The 21,319-nt window shown below is 38.5% G+C and overlaps 1 protein-coding gene across 1 annotated transcript in view; it reads right to left on the bottom strand.

The window, feature by feature from the left end:
• dync2h1 (dynein cytoplasmic 2 heavy chain 1) overlaps positions 1–20,068 on the bottom strand; it is a 120,196-nt gene extending 100,128 nt beyond the window's left edge. The window contains exons 1-21 of the mRNA XM_065280400.2: positions 19,852–20,068; positions 19,106–19,294; positions 18,853–19,023; positions 18,606–18,744; positions 16,465–16,583; positions 16,178–16,322; positions 15,807–16,039; positions 15,604–15,735; positions 15,005–15,118; positions 11,531–11,642; positions 11,294–11,418; positions 11,028–11,203; positions 10,753–10,948; positions 10,496–10,591; positions 7,822–7,989; positions 7,515–7,613; positions 7,296–7,435; positions 6,097–6,325; positions 2,088–2,215; positions 1,895–2,010; positions 1,538–1,665 (exon numbers count right to left, since the gene is read on the bottom strand). Coding sequence (XP_065136472.1) covers positions 1,538–1,665; positions 1,895–2,010; positions 2,088–2,215; positions 6,097–6,325; positions 7,296–7,435; positions 7,515–7,613; positions 7,822–7,989; positions 10,496–10,591; positions 10,753–10,948; positions 11,028–11,203; positions 11,294–11,418; positions 11,531–11,642; positions 15,005–15,118; positions 15,604–15,735; positions 15,807–16,039; positions 16,178–16,322; positions 16,465–16,583; positions 18,606–18,744; positions 18,853–19,023; positions 19,106–19,288 — 2,949 coding nt within the window. The 5' untranslated portion in view covers positions 19,289–19,294; positions 19,852–20,068. The remainder of the gene's footprint in view (positions 1–1,537; positions 1,666–1,894; positions 2,011–2,087; positions 2,216–6,096; positions 6,326–7,295; positions 7,436–7,514; positions 7,614–7,821; positions 7,990–10,495; positions 10,592–10,752; positions 10,949–11,027; positions 11,204–11,293; positions 11,419–11,530; positions 11,643–15,004; positions 15,119–15,603; positions 15,736–15,806; positions 16,040–16,177; positions 16,323–16,464; positions 16,584–18,605; positions 18,745–18,852; positions 19,024–19,105; positions 19,295–19,851) is intronic.
• Positions 20,069–21,319: the final 1,251 nt, after the last annotated feature.

Genomic DNA, 21,319 nt, shown 5'->3' with positions numbered 1-21,319 from the left:
CTTTACCACGAGATGAAACAGCTACAGGAGGCAAAGGGTCTGAAAGGGTCGTTGCACTGTTTATTTTGGTAAGGTAGGTACGCGATATGTTTGTATTGAGATGGATTCAGATATTCTACTTTGATGAAACGTTGTGTTGCTTATGAAATTTGTGTTCGTTTGCGGATTAGCATAACGATATAGTTACTACGTCTACACAACCGAACGTGTGCTTAAACTAATTCTGATGTAAACCAGTTGTTTATGTTGGTTATTTTGGAAGTGTTATTCACTTTGTACTGCAAAGTTTTCTCACTGGTGAATGAAACATGAGACGTGACCGTCTGATCTGTGCGTGTTCATGTGTTTGGAAAGAGGCGTGACTTTGGAGAGCGATTTGACTTGAGGGTGGGATCGGGATTTCATTGCTAGGCGGCTACCGTTAGCATTTTTCAACGCCATTGATGAGTTATCTCGTCAATTAAGAGAAAACATTTGCATAAAAAAGTGTTCCTATTAAATAATTTTTATGTTAATGTGCAATACCGTGATTATCCACTAGATTGCGCACTTACCCAATTTATGAAAAACTGAAGCCAAAACATTACTTACTAATTTTTAAATTCTGTTCTCTAACAAAATTCCTGCACAAAAATTCAATTATTTCAGCTTTTTGCTAAAATAACTGTATTTTTAAAGAAAAATACCCATATTTATGAGTTTATAAGCAGGGAAAAAAATATAGATAGGGTGAAACGTTTTCCCCTGTTTTGTTTGTTTGAAAGCAGAGGGTCTGTTCTTTCATTTGATATATTTGTATGTTTATATATTTATAGAAGAAAAATTTCCTGGAAGGCATTTTGTAAAACTTTTGTGAAAATCTCATCACTAAATTCAAGAAAAATTCTAGATAAATTTGCTTACCCCATTATTATTAATAGATTATTATTATTATTTTTTGCTTGTTTTATGCACAAAATCACTTACATTTGATATTTTTGGTCTAAAAACTAGACTTATTTTCTTGGGTTGTTTTGCTCATCAAGAAAAAGCATCTTAATTTAAGAATTTTTAGATATTTTTACTGAAAACAAGACAAAAATATTAAGAAAATGTTTTCTTGAAAATCATTTTTTGCAGTGTATTTGTATGTTTATGTATTTATAGAAGAAAAATTTCCTGGAAGGCATTTTGTGAAACTTTTGTGAAAATCACAAAAAATGCTGGCGGGGCAATAAGTAGTTCAAGATTTTTTTTACCCTATTGGCAGATTTTTTTTTGCTTGTTTGTTTGTTTTTGTCTAAAAACTAAACTTATTTTTATTAGGTGATTTTGTTCATCAAGAAAAAACATCTTAATTTAAGATTTTTTAGATATTTAGACTGAAAAAAAGACACAAATATTAAGCAAGAAAGTCATTATTTGCAGTGTAATGTCAAAATAATGTGAGCCAGGCCATCTGCACAGACAGTTTTTGGTCTAAATAAGTTGTGCTGTGATCAAAGCTGATACTCAAATAAATAGAGGGCAGAAAAAAGGTTTGCTGGTGGTGATGTACCTCTGGTTTCTGGGTCTGCAGATGACCGTGTTTGGCATTGGCTTCACCAATCTCATCAATGCTTTCAGGACGTGAGGACAAGATCTCCATCGCACCGCTCAAAAAGGAATCTATCACCTGAATGTGACCTGCTCACGCACATACACAAAGCAGAACAGCAGATGTCAGTGTTGCACCATATTTAGCATTCATGAGAAACATTCATTACCGAGAGACTTTCACATCCTCATTTTACCCACAAGACAAGAACTGTCTCCAAACATACACTGCATTTTTGGGCCTGGTCCTAACTGCGGTCTGTGTTTGTTGCCATCACAAAAATAAGACATTTAAGGGTTAGTGTATGTCTGATCTCACCCTGGATGGATCTCCTTAGAAATGACAGGAGAGCATCAAACAGCCCTTGGATGAGATCGTCCACAGCTACTTTGACGGGTTCACAGTTCACTGTGATACAGTCCACCTTCTCTGTGCTGCACACACACAAACACACACACAGGTGAATACATCACAGACACACGGTACATCAAACACTCACACAAAAAGTCACCTTGGCAGACGTTCTACTTCTTTTCCTTTTGCTTTGAGAGCTTTGAAGTTTCTCTCCCAGTCCTGAACGCTGTAAAGATGTTTCTCCACCAGAGCATCCACATCCACCTGCCCCAGCACCACCCAGTCCTGTACACAGACATAAAATCAAATCAACTATTTAAAAATATTTTAACTTCATTGTTTATTTTTGCCGTCTTTCACTGCAATGCATTTTATTGTTTTACTCTCCTCATACTTCAAATTATAAAACATTTTAATATTACATATTTAATCTACTCTTATTAAAGAGCAGAATAAAAAGTCTATTTAAATAAATATGTTCACGATTCATTATTCAAGATTGAGAGAATTCTCATGGGGTATTCAAAGAGTGGGTTGCACAAACAAGTATTAGGCTTAAATCAGTTTGAATCAAGGCTCATTTAATAATTATGAAAATAATTCTTTTCTTTCACAAGCTAGGGACTATTTTCAGGCACGGTGTAATATCATTGGGCCTCCTGCAGCCATGTTACGGAAGGAAAGTCCTTGATTATTACGCCAGAATGAGATTTAAGTTTTAATTTTTCGTCAGTCTTAGTACACGATGTAACTATAGAAGAGTCAAGTTTTAAATAGGGAAAATATCAAAACTCTTTGGTTATTTTTTAGCGCGATGCTAATGGTCTAATCAGATTCAATGGATTATGCTAAGCTATGCTAAAAGTGCTCCCGTCAGACCCGGATATCAGCTGATGGATTGCAAAACAGTAAAACTCAAAAGTTTAAATGTAGGGGAGCTGGAAAATAAGACTATTTTCAAAAAAGTCCCTTTAAAAAACGTGTTCCTGATGAATTTTTATGTGTTAATCTGCAATACCACACTTACCCAATTTATGAAAAAACTGAAGCCAAAACGTTATTTTCTAATTTTAAATTCTTTGTATGTATTGATAATTGTTCTAAATCTGATCTCTAACAAAATTCTTTCACAAAAATGCAATTATTTGTAGCTTTTTTCTAAAAAAAAAAAATTATGTTTTAAGAAAAATACCCATATTTAAGAGTTTATAAGCAAAGATAGATAGGATGAAACATTTTTTCCCGTTTTGTTTGTTTGTTTGAAAGCAGAGGGTCTGTTCTTTCATTTGATATATGTGTATGTTTATATATTTTTAGAAGAACATTTTCCTGGAAGGCATTTTTGAAACTTTTGTGAAAATCACAAAAAATGCTGGTGGGCAACTTTTCAAAAAATGGCTGGTGGCGAATGAGTTAAAAATAATTTGGGTTACATTTAAGCCATCATTTTTAACCAGGTTTAAATTTGACAGTAAACCTAGAATATCTTTAACTCTTTCCCTGCCAGCATTTTTAAAACATATTGCCAGAAAGCAGCAGTATTCTTTATAATTTTAACAAAAGTTTTTAAAAATATGACATACATTTGACATATATCAAATAAAAGACCATCTGCTTTAAAAAAAAAAAAAAACGTTTAATCCTATCTTCATTTGTTCTCTTTTTATCACCTCTCAAATATGGGTAGGTTTCTTAAAAAATACCAAATTTTGAGCAAAAAGCTGAGATAAATAAAAATATTATTAGATATCAGATTTAGAACGATAAATAAAACATACACTGAGTTTTTACTGTTTTTGGATCAGTGGATGCGCTTAAGTGTTTTATAAGTTAGGTAAGAGCATCACCTAGTGGATAATAGCGGAAATATGGATTGCCGTAAAAACTCGTCATTGGCTGCTCCATTACTTTAAACTCGTGTTTTAAATCTCAGTAAGGGATTAACTTTAAACTTGCAACTGAGGAGGTTTAAATAAAAAATATACAATTAAATGTGTGGCTAAATGATCAAAAACAGACACTGTGAGTGTAGTGGGATGATTCAAAGATGCATTTATTATAACGTCTCTGAGGTTGGTGGCTCAGATACATATGTTGTCGGCTTTGAGCGTCAAGTCTGGGATACACTATACAGTACGCACAGACAGCTTTTTTTGACAGCTACCAGTGCTCATATACTACACATCTCCTCTGTCACACGGGCTCCAGCTTCCCAGGAACTGAAGGGCAGTGAATGAACAAAAACATCGTCAAATGTTTTTATTTGAATCAGCCCTTAGGTTACCGATGTATGTAGGTATGTTGGAAATGCCCGAATAAACGGTTCATTTCCTTTTTGAATGACAATGTCAACATTGTTGCTGTTTAATTACACCGGCAAATTCAACATGGCGGACAAAATAAATCGCAGATAAAGGTTTTAATACAGGTTAAAGTTTTAATTCAAGATTTGTTCTTCTGTGTTTAAATTAAATTTAAGCAGTAACATCTTCACTCCTTACTCCTTCCCCCTCCCGCTCAAACTTACATCAATATTGCTGCGCCCGAGGTCGAAGTGCTGCAAACTAAGTGCTCTTCCGCCATACAATATAGTTCTCATTTTTATACGCTTAAAAAAATGCCACGTTTTATTTTGTGCCACCATACTTATTCATGTAACTACTCATGTAACAGTCTTTAAATAGGGAAAACATGGAAGTGTTTGGTGGCTTCTAAATTCATCCCTGTTTGGATCCTAAGGAATGAATGGGGATAGGCTAAATGCTAACACAGTCACAATGCGCTGTACAAAGATTAAGCGCATGCATTGAAAAAATATAGGTATGTATTAATTAATCTAAGTTGAGGAAAGAACATAGTAAAATATAAAAAAAACGGTGGTGTTTTCCTTTAAATACTTGTTGGTGCAACCCACCCATAACAGTGTGTAAAATTTCCAAAAGGTCCACTGGGCTCTTAATGCGACCAGAAACTCCAGTTTATATAAATACCAGTACAAAGGTTGCGTTCCGATAATGTGTCCCTGTTTGGGGTTTATTTAAAATCCTCATTTATTTAGCAACACTTGAATTATAACACTTTCGATATCAGCCTCATTAAAAATTCCAATTGTTTGAAAATAAAATAAAAACGCAGAAGAGCATTACGGAGAAGCTCTATCTATAGAAATGCTAACTCATTACAGATCTATACAGGACTCATTCAATAAGAAAACGCCTGTGGTGTAGTTTGCATTCGACTTTCGACGTGTGTCAAATCAGACGAGGAGGAGAGCACTGATCAGCAAACAGCGACTTCACATACAAACACCTGCAAAATCTGATTCTTAACAAACATCTGAAATCGAGGTTCCCCGCGCGCTGCTAAAGAGGAAGTGTCCTCCTGTTTCCCCTCCGTGTGGGCGTCAGAAATCAGAAGTGAGTTTGTGTATGAGAGCCGGGATTCCCCGGTATGATATTTGAAACTCATACAGACAGCGACCTTTAACTGGGTGTATTCAAAACCACAATTGAAAGCGAACAGCCTTTGAAGAAAGGAAGTTAGAAAGAGTGAAAACGCAACAGGGAGAGTAGCGCGCTGGTCGTGTCAAAAAAACCAAGTGAGCTGCCTACCTAGACAGCATTGCCTTGTACTCATGTATATGGCCAAACGTGTCATCTAGAGAGGTGGCTAGCTAGATTTCAAGACACAGCCTGTGTAATAAACTCTCGGGAAGCTGATTTGATGTGCGTGACGGACGTGTGGGTTTAAGGTGTTTTCGAGAATACTGTATATACAGACAAGAGAGTCAATTTTAAGTTCACAAAGGTCATGTACAGAAAACCCCTTTTGGTGGGATGTGTGGGAATTCACCCGTGAGAATTCTTCTTACAAATCAAGACCAAAATAAATCTAAATGTGTACTATCTGCATGGACAGAAGCCTTTAAAAACTATTTAAAGCATAATGCTAGGTTAACAACTTTATACAAAATCTAAATATTGAATAAAATACACTTGCATTTAAAAATCAATAATCATCAGCTTGAGCTGAGCTTCTGCAATGCATTCTGGGAAGTATAAATGCAAAGAGGGTCTTGATTCTTATAGACATGTAATATGTATATCATACAGATACGTGTGTGTCTACGATGCCTACAAATGCAGTCTCATGTTTGCGGTCTTCACCTTGAATTTTTCCAGCACATGTGTGAGTCGACTGAAGAGATGTTCGGCTTTGCTGAAGATAGTCAGGAAACCGCTGGCGTTGCGTTCAATCATGCGGTTGAAGATGGGCTCCTCGCCCGCCTCGCTCACACCTTTAAACTGGTTCGGGATGCAGATGAACCTCTTCATCTCGCGGTAATACTTCGCTCTGACCTCCTCGAACGCAGGTCGAAACTGCAGCCGCCCCTGCCTATAGAAGCATAATAAATATAGGGACAGTTTCCCGGACAGGGTTTAGATTGATCCAGGACTAGGCCTTAGTAAAATTAGGACATTTAAGTAGTTTTTACACAATACTGGTGTGCATATTGAATGAGATATGAGACTTCAAATTCAAGGACCTTTCAAGGACTTTCCAGGTCCAATACCCTCAAATTCAAGGACTAAATGTGGGGACACATTTCAAGTGAGAGCAAGGTTACATCGTGTTACCTTTTAAGATACATTGTTACAGTTTCCTTTCGAGGGAACTCGCGCTGCGTCACTGTGGTGACACTTTGGGGACGCCTCCAGGGGTTAGTGCGTCTGAATGCGTATATCAAATTCAACCAATGGTGAGGCTTAACGACAAAGACAGGGTGATGCGAGAGTCAGGAAGTATATCGCTATCTGAAATATTGCCCAAGATGGCGTTACAGGGACGCAGGAAGTATGGCAAGAGAGACGCAGCGTCTCGTTCCCTTCTCAGGGAACAACAGTTACATACATAACCCGAGACGTTTTCATGTGTCAAACACAAGTATGCAAAAAAGCATTTTGGTATGAATCAACATTCCCATACAGAAGATAAAAGCATTTAAAATGAACAGTTCAGCACGTGTGCTTAAAAAGTCTTGAATTTGTATGATATTATCCTACACTATACAGGGAATAATATGCATTTTTTTTCCAGAAAACTTGCATAAAATAGATTCAAGCACTTTCAATGCCCTGTATCTATGTATGTATATTGTCAAAAACTGCATAATGAATAATCCTGAATGTACTTTGATGACACCACCTTAATATTTAATGTGGCCTGGTGTCATTAATGCCAAACGTTGGTGGCTTCTCATATAGTTTTTTTTTATTTGAAGATGAATGAGATATGAGAGCATGTCAGCAACATGAGAGTAAGTAAGAAATTATTATTTTGTTTGAGTTAAGAGAGGAGCTCTCACTTAAAGACGAGATCGATGTTAATCTCAGGCAGGTTCTTGTTGAGGGCCTCCAGGCCCACCTGATACTGATGCTCCAGAGCTTTATACAGCTGATGGTTCCAGTGTTGACGCCAGGCCTTCATGTCCCCTGAGCGAAAGCCCTGAACACAAGAACACGACTGTAAATGCTTACAGAAACACTGGATATGCTCCAAACCATCAGAGAGGAACCATCCTCACCTGAGACTCCAGACTGGCAAATCCAGTCCTGAGATCTTGTAGACCATCTTTCCATCTCTGCTGCTGACGCAGGAGATCCACCCCCATGAGAAGGACCACCTGTACAAAACACACACACACACAGGAAGTCATTTTAATTGCTGCCTGGATTCGATTTCTGTCGCAACGTGAAATCTCATTGGCATAAGTTCATGCTCCACAGAAATGTATATTAAACCTATTATGAATGTGATTTTGTTTGGATTTAATTGTTTGGCACCAGGGTTGGTTAGGTTAAAGTGTGAGAAAACGAAAAGAGGAAGATCACCTTATCAGTGAAGTCTGTGTGCCACTTTCTGAGTTTGCGGTTCTCTGTAGAGAGTCGCTCGGCCGCGCTCTGCAGTTTACTGATGTACTGCTCCAGGTCTTTAGGATTCTCCCATGTTATCTGGAGTTTCCCGCCTTCATTATGAGACTGTGACCTCGGGTTCTGCTGCTAAACATACATCACATATAAACATTAAACGAGATGTTCCAGCACATAATGCTCATTAAGAAAAAATTAGGGATTGCAGCTTTAAGATGCCGTATTTAAGATACATCAAAATCATAATAATTATGCATATTTCGCTTGTGGTTAATTTTCTGAAGATTGTAAAAATGCAAAACTTTATCATACTTTCACTTTCCTACGACATTTACAACTTCGATCCCACAACCATTCAGTTTTCAGCTCAGATCTCAATCACTAAGGGGCTGTTTATATGTGGTATTAAGATGTCATGATTGTTTTTGTCAATCGGTTCACAAGTGAACAAAAGAGACACATTCAACTTTACATCTGGTATTTTAATCTGACCCTTTTGTGCACTTTCGACCGCTTCTGTCCTGATTTTCTGAGGGCGAGTCCCTCTGCTGTCATTTAAACACGAGAAATGAGGGCTTAAAATGACGTAAACTAATATTAGGTCAAAGTCCACTGCTTGTGTTGTTAACTCATTTCCCTCCAGCCATTTTTTGAAAAGTTGCCTGCTAGCATTTTTTTGTGATTTTCACAAAAGTTTCACAAAATGCCTTCCAGGAAAATTTTCTTTTAAAAATATATAAACATACAAATATATCAAATGAAAGAACAGACCCTCGGCTTTCCAACACACAATAAACAAACAAACAAAACAGGGAAAAAACTTTCATCCTATCAATATTATTTCTCTGCTTATAAACTCTTAAATATGGGTATTTTTCTTTAAATATACACATGTTTTTGCAAAAAGCTGAAATAATTGCATTTTTGTGAAGGAATTTTGTTAGAGATCAGATTCAGAACGATTATCAAAACATACACAGAGTTTAAAATTAGTAAATAGCATTTTGGCGTCAGTTTTTTCATAAATTGGGTAAGTGCACAATCTAGTGGATAATCTCGGTATTGTAAATTAACATAACATTTCTGTAGAAAGACTTTTTTAATGTTTTTTTATTGACGAGAAACTTGTCAATGGCGGGAAAGAGTTAAAGGCGGAGTGCACGATTTCTAAAAAAATGCTTTGGAAAAGTGATTAGGGCTGACTTCCACAACACACATGTAGCCAATCAGCAGTAAGGGGCATGTCTACTAACCGACATCGTTGCTTGGGTTGCATATGTGTGGGTTGGGTCTATCAAAAGAAGGTCCAGATTGGGATGGGGCGTGTTTGTTTAGGTGATTTCAAATCAGTGATGATCGGGTCAATGTATAAACAACCCGCGCCCGACCGACGTTTCAATGAACCTGCCCGCAAAAAAATAAAAAAATTGTACCCAACATGCTTCCTGGCCCACATTTTTTTAAAGTAGTAATTGTTTAAAATAGTTAATTGGCATCTTTATTTTAAACGACTGACTGCCCGCGACCCGAATATCATTAAAAAAAATTTTAATGACTCGCTCATTTTGGATCAACCCGCGCATCACTGTTTCAAATGCCGACATAGCCTTTCAGAGATCATGCACCCTGCCTTTAATAAATATGCTGCACATATTTGTTTTGTCTGATATTTTAGAGCAATTGATGAATTAAGCTTTCGCAATTTCAAACGTTTGCAAAATAAAAAAAAATCTGAAAGAGGCGGAGAGCAGCCGCTTCAGTTCAGTATCAATAAAAGCCCAAAGACCACGCTGAACACTGTGGGTTCGCGCTAGAAGTCATGTCCAATGGAAAAACATCGTTTCATTAGATCAGTAGGCGGAAAGTAGGCGGCCTTTTGTGGCTGCTCAAACATGCGCGTCAAAAGCAATCGTGTTTTTCTGAATGTGGTCGAAAGTGGACGAGCTGAAAATTATTTACACCTGTATTTCCCACACCTTTCCAGGTCCAATACCCTCAAATTCAAGGAATAAATGTGGGGAAACATTTCAAGTGAGAGCAAGGTTACATTGTGTTACCTTTAAAGATACATTGTTACAGTTCCCTTTCGAGGGAACTCGCGCTGCGTCACTGCGGTGACACTTTGGGGACGCCTCCAGGGGTAAGTGCGTCTGAATGTGTATATCAAATTCAACCAATGGTGAGGCTTAACAACAAAGACAGGGTGACACGAGAGCCAGGAAGTATATCACTATCTGAAATATTGCCAAAGACAGCGTTACAGGGACGCAGGAAGTATGGCAAGGGAGACGCAGCGTCTCGTTCCCTTCTCAGAGAACAACAGTTACATACGTAACCCAAAACGATGGGTCAAACACAACTATGCAAAAAAGCATTTTGGTATGGATCAACATTCACATACAGAAGATACAGTATGTATGTGTGCTTAAAAAGTCTAGATTTTTTATGATATTATCCTACACTACACAGGGATTAATAAGGATTTTTTTTCCAGAAAACGTCTTGCATAAAATAGATTCAAACACTTTCAATGACCTGTATCTATGTATATATATTTTCAAAAACTTGATTTTCAAGGACCCGTGGGAATCTTAGGTGTAAATCTAAGTTACCAAAGAGGTTTGTCTTGCGATACCTTGATGACCTGCTCGAAGGCCAGAGCACAGCTGAGCATCATGGGTCTTTGAGAAGGAATCATCTGCTGATCAATAGTGTTGTAGAAATGAGCCACCTGTCAAAAACATTTAGACATGCATATAACGTTGGGCTTTACACAAAGATATACACACACAAAAATAGAAAGTGAAGAATATCAGCAACTGTATAGTAAAAGATTTACAACACTACACAATACAGTCACAACACTTTTCTAGCCTGTGTGTGTTTACAGACCTGCTTGAGGACGATTGCCTGTCGGTAAAACTTCTCAGCTGTGTTTGCGGCCTGTTGAATCTTAGCAGGGATGCTGAAGCCCAGAGCAGAAAGCTGCCGCACCTCTCGGAGTAAACTCACCAGCCGGTCGGAGTACTGGATCTTCAACGTACCGTCTGCATGATCTAACTCCATCACCCGACTGCTTGCCTGTAAACTACACACACAAAATTTTTTAAAATAGTGTAAAATAATAAGAACCATTTAACACTAGAATAGGTATGTGTGTTGGTCACCTGATTCCAGATTTAGGATCTGAAAGTCCAGACAGCAGATCTCTGGTCCAATCTTCAAACTGCTCCTGCTCATAAGATCTCAGTTGATCTTGGAGCTCACTGGAGAAACGGACCAGCGATTGAAACCCAGACAGGTCAGACAGCAGAACCTCCGACATCTTCAGAGAGTCCTCCACCTACACACACGCAGAGACCCTCCATTTAATATCAATAAACCAAATACGTCCAAAACACATCTTTAGTGAGATCAATCTGTGTGCATGTACCTTCAGTAACAGCTGTCTGACCCACACAATATTGTTGACCACCTCAGGGAGGTTTCGGCCCACCAGAGGACCCATCTTCTCTCCTGGTGCACCATGACATCGGCTCTCAAAGTCAGCCCGCAGTCCTGAAAAACAAAACACATGCAGTGTGAGATACAATCTGTGGTCTTTCTCTCTCCTGTCAATTCATATTATTAGTTAACTGTGTTTGCTCGGTGTGTTTGTGTGTTATCTGACCCTTGTTGTAGTCCAGCAGTCGTGTGAGGAGCGTCTCTCTCTCGGGCTGAAGCTCTCTACTGATCGTGGCTCTTCTGATCAGATCTCTGTGTTTCTGAAAAACCTGCAGCAACTAAGACAAGACCAGGAGAACAGGACTGTGAATCTCTGAGTAAGAGGTCTCGGGTCCAAAGAAAACATACCAACCTTAAATTACCCAAACCTGAGGTGCATAAATAATTTTTCCTAAAAGAAAGACAAGTCCCGAGACAACCCCGAAAAAATAAGACCCAAATCCATCCAGACCTGACCCTTGGCAAACACGTCTGGACCCGAATGTAAACGGCACTGATGTGTGTGCGGTCTGCGGTGCGCACCAATCAGACAGAAAGAAACCCCTCGCAACTAATTTTGTGGTTTGAAAAGGATTTGATGCACACATGCAATATAGTTTGGTTCGTCTCGGGTCCGTTCGACAAAAACACATTCATTTTAAATTACCCGATGCCGCTAACATTATAAATGACCCGTGTCCGAGGCACACATGAAACTTTTAGACCCGAACCCGCTCGGTAGGGCTGTCACAGTTATGAAATTTGTCTGACGGTTAATTGACTAATAAATTGAGCTGATTGTGACGATTAATTGGATGTTTTAGTGCTTTGACGATTATGATGATTAATTGTCTGTTTTATTGCTTTGAGGTTTAATTTTCATATTTTTTGTTTGTTTATGAAATAATTTTCACACATTGTTGTGATTATTTAAATTAAATCTTTTGCAAGGTTTGCCTGGCAGTAAATATTAAAACGCATAACACATATTTAAACGTAATCTGATAACGTAATCTGAATCTTTGATACAGGCGCTGCAGCTCCCCCTTGTGTTTTTTAAAGAGATGTGCAATCATTGCGGTGATCTGAAATCATCGCGATGAGGTCAAACAATCGCGATGAGACGATTATTAATCATTGTAACAGCCCTACCGCTCGGGTCTCAGGTCGGACCTCGGGTTTTTGTGTCTAATTGGACTCTTGAAGATCTCTACTCTGAGTATGTAATTTTTTTGTTATGTTATTTATGCTTTGCAGGAGAATGACCAACAGCACTCTACACATTGTTTTCTTCACATTTATTTGATTTTGTCTGTACAATCATTTGTGGCGATCACTGTGTCATTATCTTTTCATACTTTTCCTAAAGGGGATCGCACACCGGCCGCGCCGCTCAGCGCCGCGCCGTTCTAAATCAACTGAATACATTGTTTTCTATGAGTATACGCACACTGGCGCCGCCAGGTGGCGCCTGTCCGCGCCGCCCCGCTGTGACTCAGGAAGTTGTTCAAATCCCTGTTGCGCCACACAGCGCCACTCGCATAGTTTAACATTAAATAACATCATATTTGTCCCAAATCATTAAGGATTAACATTGGCTGCTAACGTATATTTTGCATTTTGAAGTAGACGCTATCTGACGAAGCTTGCGTTTTTTAATGTGCACTTCCTGTTTACAATACCTCCGAGTTCTGCTAGGCGCGACGCGGCGCTGCGCGGCCCCTGAAGTGTGCAGTGCTAAACCAGAATAAGCTGCGAACCAGACTGTGGATACACTGATGGCGTGGATAAAACAAGATTAATATATAAAGAGTTTGGTTCCAAAACGCAATAAATGGAATAATAAAAAAAAAAGATTAGTTAACACCAAAATCAGTATTGTATCAGGTCATTATTAAAAATCCAATATCCGTCGTGTTATTCTGTCATCTTTTCTCTTTTTTTTCCAAACCGCAACAAATGCTAGTCCTCCTTTTCTGCAGAATGCAATAAATCCGCTTAACCAATCACAGCGCACCATTACACGCACTGTAAACAATAATGGCGGCTCTTTGAATACACACAGAATCCTAGTTTTCCTCATCTACTTTGAACTTCGAGATCAACAAACAAACAAAAACAAAATAATACTTTCGATGGAATTGATAAAAAAGTATTACGGTTTTCTGTGACGGGGAAAAACGTAACCCATAAAAATCTAATAATTTATGTGAGGGGCACTTTATTTTCCATTATTTAACACAAAGTCAACGAAAATCGAGCAGGACCAAAACATTTGACAGCTGATCACTGTTGAAAAAGTTCAGGGACGACGTCCCAAGTATAACAGCAGTGATGACAGTGTTCTTAATAGGACAAAGTAAGTGTTTTGTACATGGCAAAGATGAATGCACATTTATATATTAATTCAATACATTTATAGCAATTTGAACAAAAAAACGTCATGGATTTATTGCATTTTGCTGAAAAAATTATCAGTTTTTTATAATACATTTTTAAAAATATAATTATGGATGTTTTAATGTTATTATAACCTAAAGATGCTATGTGAAAGTTTATAACAGAAAATAGTGGTTTTCATCTTGTGACTTTCTTAGTATAGAAAACAGGTTTTTACCAAAATTTGTCAAAATGGATTTATTGCGTTTTAGAACCAAACTCTTCATAAAAAGAGTTTGGTTACAAAACGCGATAAATGGAATTTAAAAAAAGGATTAGTTACCACAAAAATCAGTATTGGATCTGGTCACTATTATAAAGTAAATTCTTAATTTTACACAAAATCCAATATCTGCCGTGTTATTCTGTCATCTTTTCTCCCTTTTACCAAACCGCAACAAACACCAGTCCTTCTTCTCTGCAGAATGCAATAAATCCGCTTAACCAATCACAGCGCACCATTCTACGCATTGTAAACAATAGTAGAGCGTCGCTTTGAATACACACAAAATCCTAGTTTTCCTCATCTACTTTGAACTTCGAGATCAACAAACAAACAAAAACAAAATAATACTTTTGATGCCATTGATAAACCTGTGGTGGTTTTCTGTGGTTGGGAAGAAACATAAGCCATCAACATCAATTAATAAAAAGCGAGAGGCACTCGGGCGAAGGAAAAATGCCGGCTGTTGCTTGTTCTGCCGACAGCATTAAGCTTCTGTCATGCTAACACATTGATTCCAGGGCATCTTACGAAAAACTTTCCATTATTTTACTCAAAGCCAACAAAAATCGAGCAGGACCAAAACATTTTACAGCTGATCGCTGACAAAAAAAGTGTTTTGATTTAATGCCATTAATGTTTATTTTTTATCAGTGTATACCACTAGTCAACTAAATTAATATAAAATGACAAAGATGAATGCACATTTATAAATTGATTCAATAGATTTATAGCATTTTAAAAAAAAAACTTTGTCATGGATTTATTGAATTTTGCACGTTTTTATAATAAATCTTTGAAAATTAAATAATGGATTTGAATTTTTTATGTTATTATAACCTAAAGATGCTATTTGAACGTTTGTATCAGAAAATATTTGTTTTCATCTTGTCACTTTCTTGGTATAGAAAACACAATTTTACCCCAATTAGTCAAAATGGATATATTGCGTTTTGAAACCAAACTCTTCATTTGTATTGTAGATGTTTAAGTTTGAACCTGTTGTGGACTGTCCTGTGCGTCTCTTATAAGGGTCTTCAGTTTCCCCGCAGCTTCTTGTTCAGCCGGAGTGATGAGACGATCAAACTGAGAAACTGCAGCTCTCCATAAGGGCTAAAAACACAGACACATACAACACTTAAACTTTTGAACATCACACTGATTTTATCACCCTCATGATAACCTTCACTGATATCACCATTTTAGAGCTAAAATCATAGACTGTGAAAAATATGGACGTAGTGACCATGACGTCACCCGTAGGTTTGGGAAGAGCTTTTTTGAAGCCAGTAGTTGGCAGGGCCTGCCGTCACCGCGCATCATAGACCAAAAACACTTTTTGTACCAGGCTGTAAACATATTATTTTCTACTGTAAAGTTGGCCATTTTAACATGAGGGTCTATGGCAATTGACTTTTTAAAGACAGTCTTTAGTGGCCCCATCGATGAATTGCAATTTAAGTCACTTCTATATTGGCTTATCAGAGAGATCTGAAGGTTGCTCCTTGGCTAAAACTAACATTTTGAGTCATCTCTATACACACATACTATCTAACTCACATCTGCACTATGTATATGTAAACAATGTATGTGTGTACCTCAGTATAAGGATTGTAGTGTATTGGGTTGAGTCCGGTGAAAGGTTGATACACGCGCGTGCCTGAAACCTGCTGTGTTCCTCCAGATACCAGCCGCTGGAGTTTCTCACACACAGTTCTCACCTGTAACACCTGAAACACACACAAACCATGAGACGACGCATAATAACACACTGTGATGATTGATAGGTGTGTGATCTCACCTCTTCCAATCGCTGGGCCAGGCTCTGTAACCCCTGCGGGCGATGCTTCTCGCTGCTCCACGGATGAGGCGAGTAACGTTTCCATACCTGACCGGTGAGGTGTTCACAGGCCGCCACCCACTGCTCACACACGGCCACGCCTCCTTTAAGCCCCTCCCTTACAGTGAAATACTGATCCTCCCACAGGTGCAGGGAACTCAACTTCCTCTGTACTAATCTGGCCAGAGCCCCACCTGTTACAAACACGAGAATAAGGAATGCCACATCACATTAGTACTTTATCATAAATAATATAAAGCAGATATCTTCATGATCTGAACATAAATCAACACAGTCATCTAAAACAAATCATGATGATCCAGCAGAGGAACCTATGACGTCCATCAGTCTGATCATGCGTGTCTCGGGATAGGGTCCGTGCTCGTTCTGTTTCCACACATCATCTACTGTCTCTCGTGTGCTTTCAATCAAGTCCGGTACCTCCACCAAACTGAAACTGTCCAGATTACTGTAATCCTGCAGGAAAACATATATTTCACAATCTGTGTGAAAGAATGAAATGAGTCCTGGATGTGCCTAGTTTTTAAGCATACATTTGTAACCAAAGGCTTATAGTTGTTTAGAGTAAATGTGTGTTTGCGTATGTGTGCGTTTTAACCTTCTCAATGGTTCTGAAGAGTTCAGAGAAATGCGCAGCTCTGTCTCTCTCTTTGCTGTGCCGCCCAGATCGACTGACATCAGTCCAGTACTGAAACTCATCCAGAGGAGTTATGATACCTGTGCACATACACACGGACATGCATAAGCACACGTACACTTCAGCAAGATGCTGTTTACACCTGATATTAAGATGCATTTTGGTCGATTGAATCACAAGTAGACGGCGCTAAATACAGGGTTCCCACACCTTAGTTAACTTCAAATTCAAGGACCTTTCAAGGACTTTCCAGGTCCAATACCTTCAAATTCAAGGACTAAATGTGGGGATACATTTCAAGTGAGAGCAAGGTTACATTGTGTTACCTTTAAAGATACATTGTTACAGTTCCCTTTCGAGGGAACTCGTGCTGCGTCACTGTGGTGACACTTTGGGGACGCCTCCAGGGGTAAGTGCGTCTGAATGTGTATATCAAATTCAACCAATGGTGAGTCTTAACAACAAAGACAGGGTGACGCCGGAGCCAGGAAATTTATCGCTATCTGAGATATTACCAAAGACGGCGTTACAGGGACACAGGAAGTATGGCAAGGGAGACCTAGCGTCTCGTTCCCTTCTCAGGGAACAACAGTTACGTACGTAACCCGAGACGTTTTCATGTGTCAAACACAACTATGCAAAAAAGCATTTTGGTATGAATCAACATTCGCATACAGAAGATATAAGCATTTAAAACGAACAGTTTAGCACGTGTGCTTAAAAAGTCTAGAAGTTTTATAATATTATCCTAAACTACACAGGGAATAATATGGATTTTTTTTTTCAAAAAACTTCTTGCATAAAATAGATTCAAGCACTTTCTATGACCTGTATCTATTTATGTATATTTTCAAAAACATCCCAGGGCCTTGATTTTTTTTCCTTGATTCACAAACTTTCAAGGATTTCAAGGACCCGTGGGAACCCTGCACAAGAGATCGCCTACTCTCTGCCTATTGATCTAATCTGAGGTACTGAGCACAATGTTTTAACATTTGACGTGACTTCTAGCACGAACCAACAGGGTTGAGCGTGAACTTTCGGCTTTCATTGACAAAACTGAAGCGTCTATTCCGCATTTTTCGTCTTTGTTTCATTTTGCACCGTGTGAAAGTTGTGTGAGCTTATTCTATCGATTGCTCCGAAATATCAAAGAAAGCTTTTACATATACATGTAGAAAACATAGTGCAGCATGTTTACTAGCAACAAAAGCAGCGGACTTAAAGGCGGGGTACATGATCTCTGAAATCCAATGTTGATATTTGAAATCACCTAAACAAACACACCCCTAAACTGGGCCTTCTTTCGATAGACCCGCCCCAACCATAAGCAACCCAGTCAATAGCCCTGTCCCAAATAAAACACTCCGGACTTGTGGTCCACCCCAGAGTCCACACTTGGATGACATCATGTAGGGCAGACTTTAGGGACCCTTGATGCGAGTCCACGTGGGTGCACCAGAGTCGTATTTTGGGACAGACTCGAGCGTCAAACCGGAAATCGGTAGAGAGGTCAGTGTGAACTCCTCCCTTCCGTCATCTGATTGGTCTGATTGCTCTTTCGCAAGGAGCGGTAAAGTGCAGGCTTTGCTGAAGACCGCATCAAGGGGGCATAGGAGGCGCCGATGAGCACACTTCAAAGCACAAAAATTTCAGATGGGACACGTAGACTAAGCGAGCATGCGCAATTTAAGGCCACGAGACCGAAAGGCCACATGAAGTGCGTAATTTGGGACAGGGTCAATGATGTCGTTTAGTAGACGTGCCCTTACTGCTGATTGGCTACAAGGGTTATTTTTGGTGCCCCGCCCGACACCTTTTTCCAAAGTGTTTTTCAAAAATCATGCACCCCGCCTTTAATGTTAGTTTGCGTCATTTTAGTAACCCCCTCAAAGTAATCAGGACAGAAGTGGTCAAAAGTGGAAAAAGAGACGGATTTAAATACCAGGTGTAAACGTGAATGTGTCTCTCTTGTCCACTTGTGATCCAATTGACGAAATCTTAATACCAGGTATAAACAGCCCTAAGTGTCATTCAAGTACATTTACATAAATCTTAAACTGAGAAAAGCAGGATAAAATGATGCGTGTGTCAGAACTCACCCAGCACGTCGGTCTCTGTAGGACGGTGTTTCCCAGAATCCTCTGCATGTGAATGTCTTAGCACAGAGCCCAATCCGACCTCAAGATCAGTCAGCAGAGACTGAAGCTTTGAATCAAATGATTCACTCCATTTATCGTCCTGTGCACACACAGCATAGATTAATAATTCAGCAGGGTAAAACATTTATTTTACATCTTGTGCAAAGCTATGCCATTACCACAGTACCAAACCGTGTGTGTGTCTGACCTGCAGCAGAACCGGGCCGTAGACCTGTCTCAGTGCCTGGTACAGCGTGCTGATCGGTGACTCCAGCATAGATGAGACCAGGACAGATCTGTGCAGGTTCTCCTCAGATATCACACACGGACGAGGTTTAAAAAACACAAGAACTCCTTCACCGCCGTCCATACTCTCCAGCTAAAGTGAATGATAGCTGTTATTTATTTGTTTCTTCATTTGTTCAGTTACAAGTTAACTAAACAAGTTCACACACTATCACCTTGTTTGAGAACTGCAGCTTGTCTTCATGTCTGCTGACAGTGAGCAGAAATTCATTTCCATCATCTAAGAAGTTATCCAGTGGAGTTCTGGTGGATGGAGATGCTGGTGTGTCCAGACTGAAGTAGTTTCCTGCCGTGGTCAGTATGAAGACTTTACGAGGGTCATCTCTACCAGGCGGCATCTCTCCCTGTTTAAAAACATCGATGACATCACTATAATAAATCTAAACACAGGAAAAGCAAAAACAAAGATACAATACAGAAAAGTTTTTATCTGGTCAAACATCATCCCTTGCTTTTACAGAACCACCTGTTGAACAATTTATGCAGTTAATCTGGATTAACAACTTCTTCACATGGTTTGAATCACCTTATTTATGCATTTGCAAAGTTTATTTTCAATTGCTTTATCCCAGATATATCAGTCTGAGAAATTTCACGCATGGTAGAGAAGATCAAATCTGTCTGATGGCAGCAAACTATCTTTATGAGTTTAAACTAGTTTGAGTGTCTTGCTTATTAATGCATATAAAGACCTGATCCTACACCACTGTCATGCTTACGTGTTTTTATTACACTGGGATATGACACACATGATTCTAACCAGACACAAATCATTTAGTTTGTTTAAATATTGATGTTTCCTCACAAAGCAACAACATGACCACCAAACACAAAGCAAAGTACTTATACAATGCATTGTTAAGCAAATAAAGCGCTTCATAAATAAAGAAACGTGTCTTACTGTACAAATGAAGCAGGATCAGAGTTTCTGCAGGATTAGCCGGCTAGGCTAATCTAACCGCCATCTCTCCCAAATGAAGCGTATGTATTTATCTAAAATAAAATAAAGATCTGTCGTTAAACGAAAAGCCGACTTTTATTAGAAACACAGATTTTTATTTGTGTTTGAGAGCAGTGTCGAAATGAAATCCGTGTCATTTGTTGTGTAGTTGCGCTGAACGTCACTGCACTGTACGGTCAAGCGGTCGTGGTTCCCAAGGCAACTACGCACTCGGCGTGACGTAAGACACTTTGTGAATGCCAAGAACGTACGTATATACGAGTAAATTAATTTTTTTATTTTTGTGCGGATTCTTACATTTTTCTGTATGTCTTTTCTTGCATATCTGTCTTTCTGTCTTATAGAATACATTACAGTAAGTAACCAGAGTTTTCATTTAAATAAAATAGTATACACATACAGTTACTAAGATTAAAGTGATCTAAACAAAATTAAACATGTAAACATTTATTTAGAGGGTTGCTTCACATCGAGTGGTTAGACCGGGTCGGGGAGTGTTTGTAAGATGTAAGGGGTAAGTTGTAACATTTTTATTTCTTTTCCCGTTTTTTTTTTTTTTTTTTTAGTTTTTATGCCACTTTTTTGTTCAATGCCACAAGAACTAGATATATCATCACATTTGTTGCCAAAGAAAAAATAAATGTACATAAAATTAGGTGTTTTTAAGATATTGCATGTTTTCAGAGCATTTTTTGCTTTTTACTTGTTCCAAAGCGTAATGTATAATTTGAAATCATTCAAAAATACGAAAATTTTTGGTTTACACAGTGCTCATTTTATTGAATGTATATGGTACCTTCCTAATAGAATAAATAACTGTATAATATATTGTTTATTTTTTTCGTAACATTGTCCAAATAGTAAAGTTGTCTGTCTTTCTATCTACAGTATGTCTTATCTTCCTGTCAGTCTGTCTATGTCTTATCTGTCTGTCTGTACACGTCTTGTCTATCTATCTGTCTGTCTATCCAAGTCTTATTTACCCGTCTGTCTGTGTATGACTTGTCTATCTATCTTTCTGTCTGTCTGTCTAATCTGTTTGTCTATTTATCTGTCTGTCTCTGTCTTATCTGTCTGTCTATCCACATCTTATGTACCTGTCTGTCTGTATATGTCTTATCTATATATCTATCTGTCTGTCTATCCATGTCTTATCTACCTATCTGTCTGTGTATGACTTACCTATCTATCTGTCTTTCTGTCTAATCTGTCTGTCTATCTATCTGTCTGTCTGTGTATGTCTTATCTACCTGTCTGTCTGTGTATGTCTTATCTATCTGTATGTATTATATGTATGTCTGTCTATCTATCTATCTGTCTGTCTGTCTATCCAAATCTTATCTACCTGCCTGTCTGTTGATTCAGTTTGTATGTCTTATCTATCTGTCTGTCTAATCTGCCTGCCTGC

Source organism: Paramisgurnus dabryanus, chromosome 8, assembly GCF_030506205.2.
Source record: "Paramisgurnus dabryanus chromosome 8, PD_genome_1.1, whole genome shotgun sequence".
NCBI lineage: Eukaryota > Metazoa > Chordata > Actinopteri > Cypriniformes > Cobitidae > Paramisgurnus > Paramisgurnus dabryanus.
The sequence above is the reverse complement of the archived record's forward strand: the minus strand, read 5'-3'. Positions and strand labels throughout refer to the sequence as shown.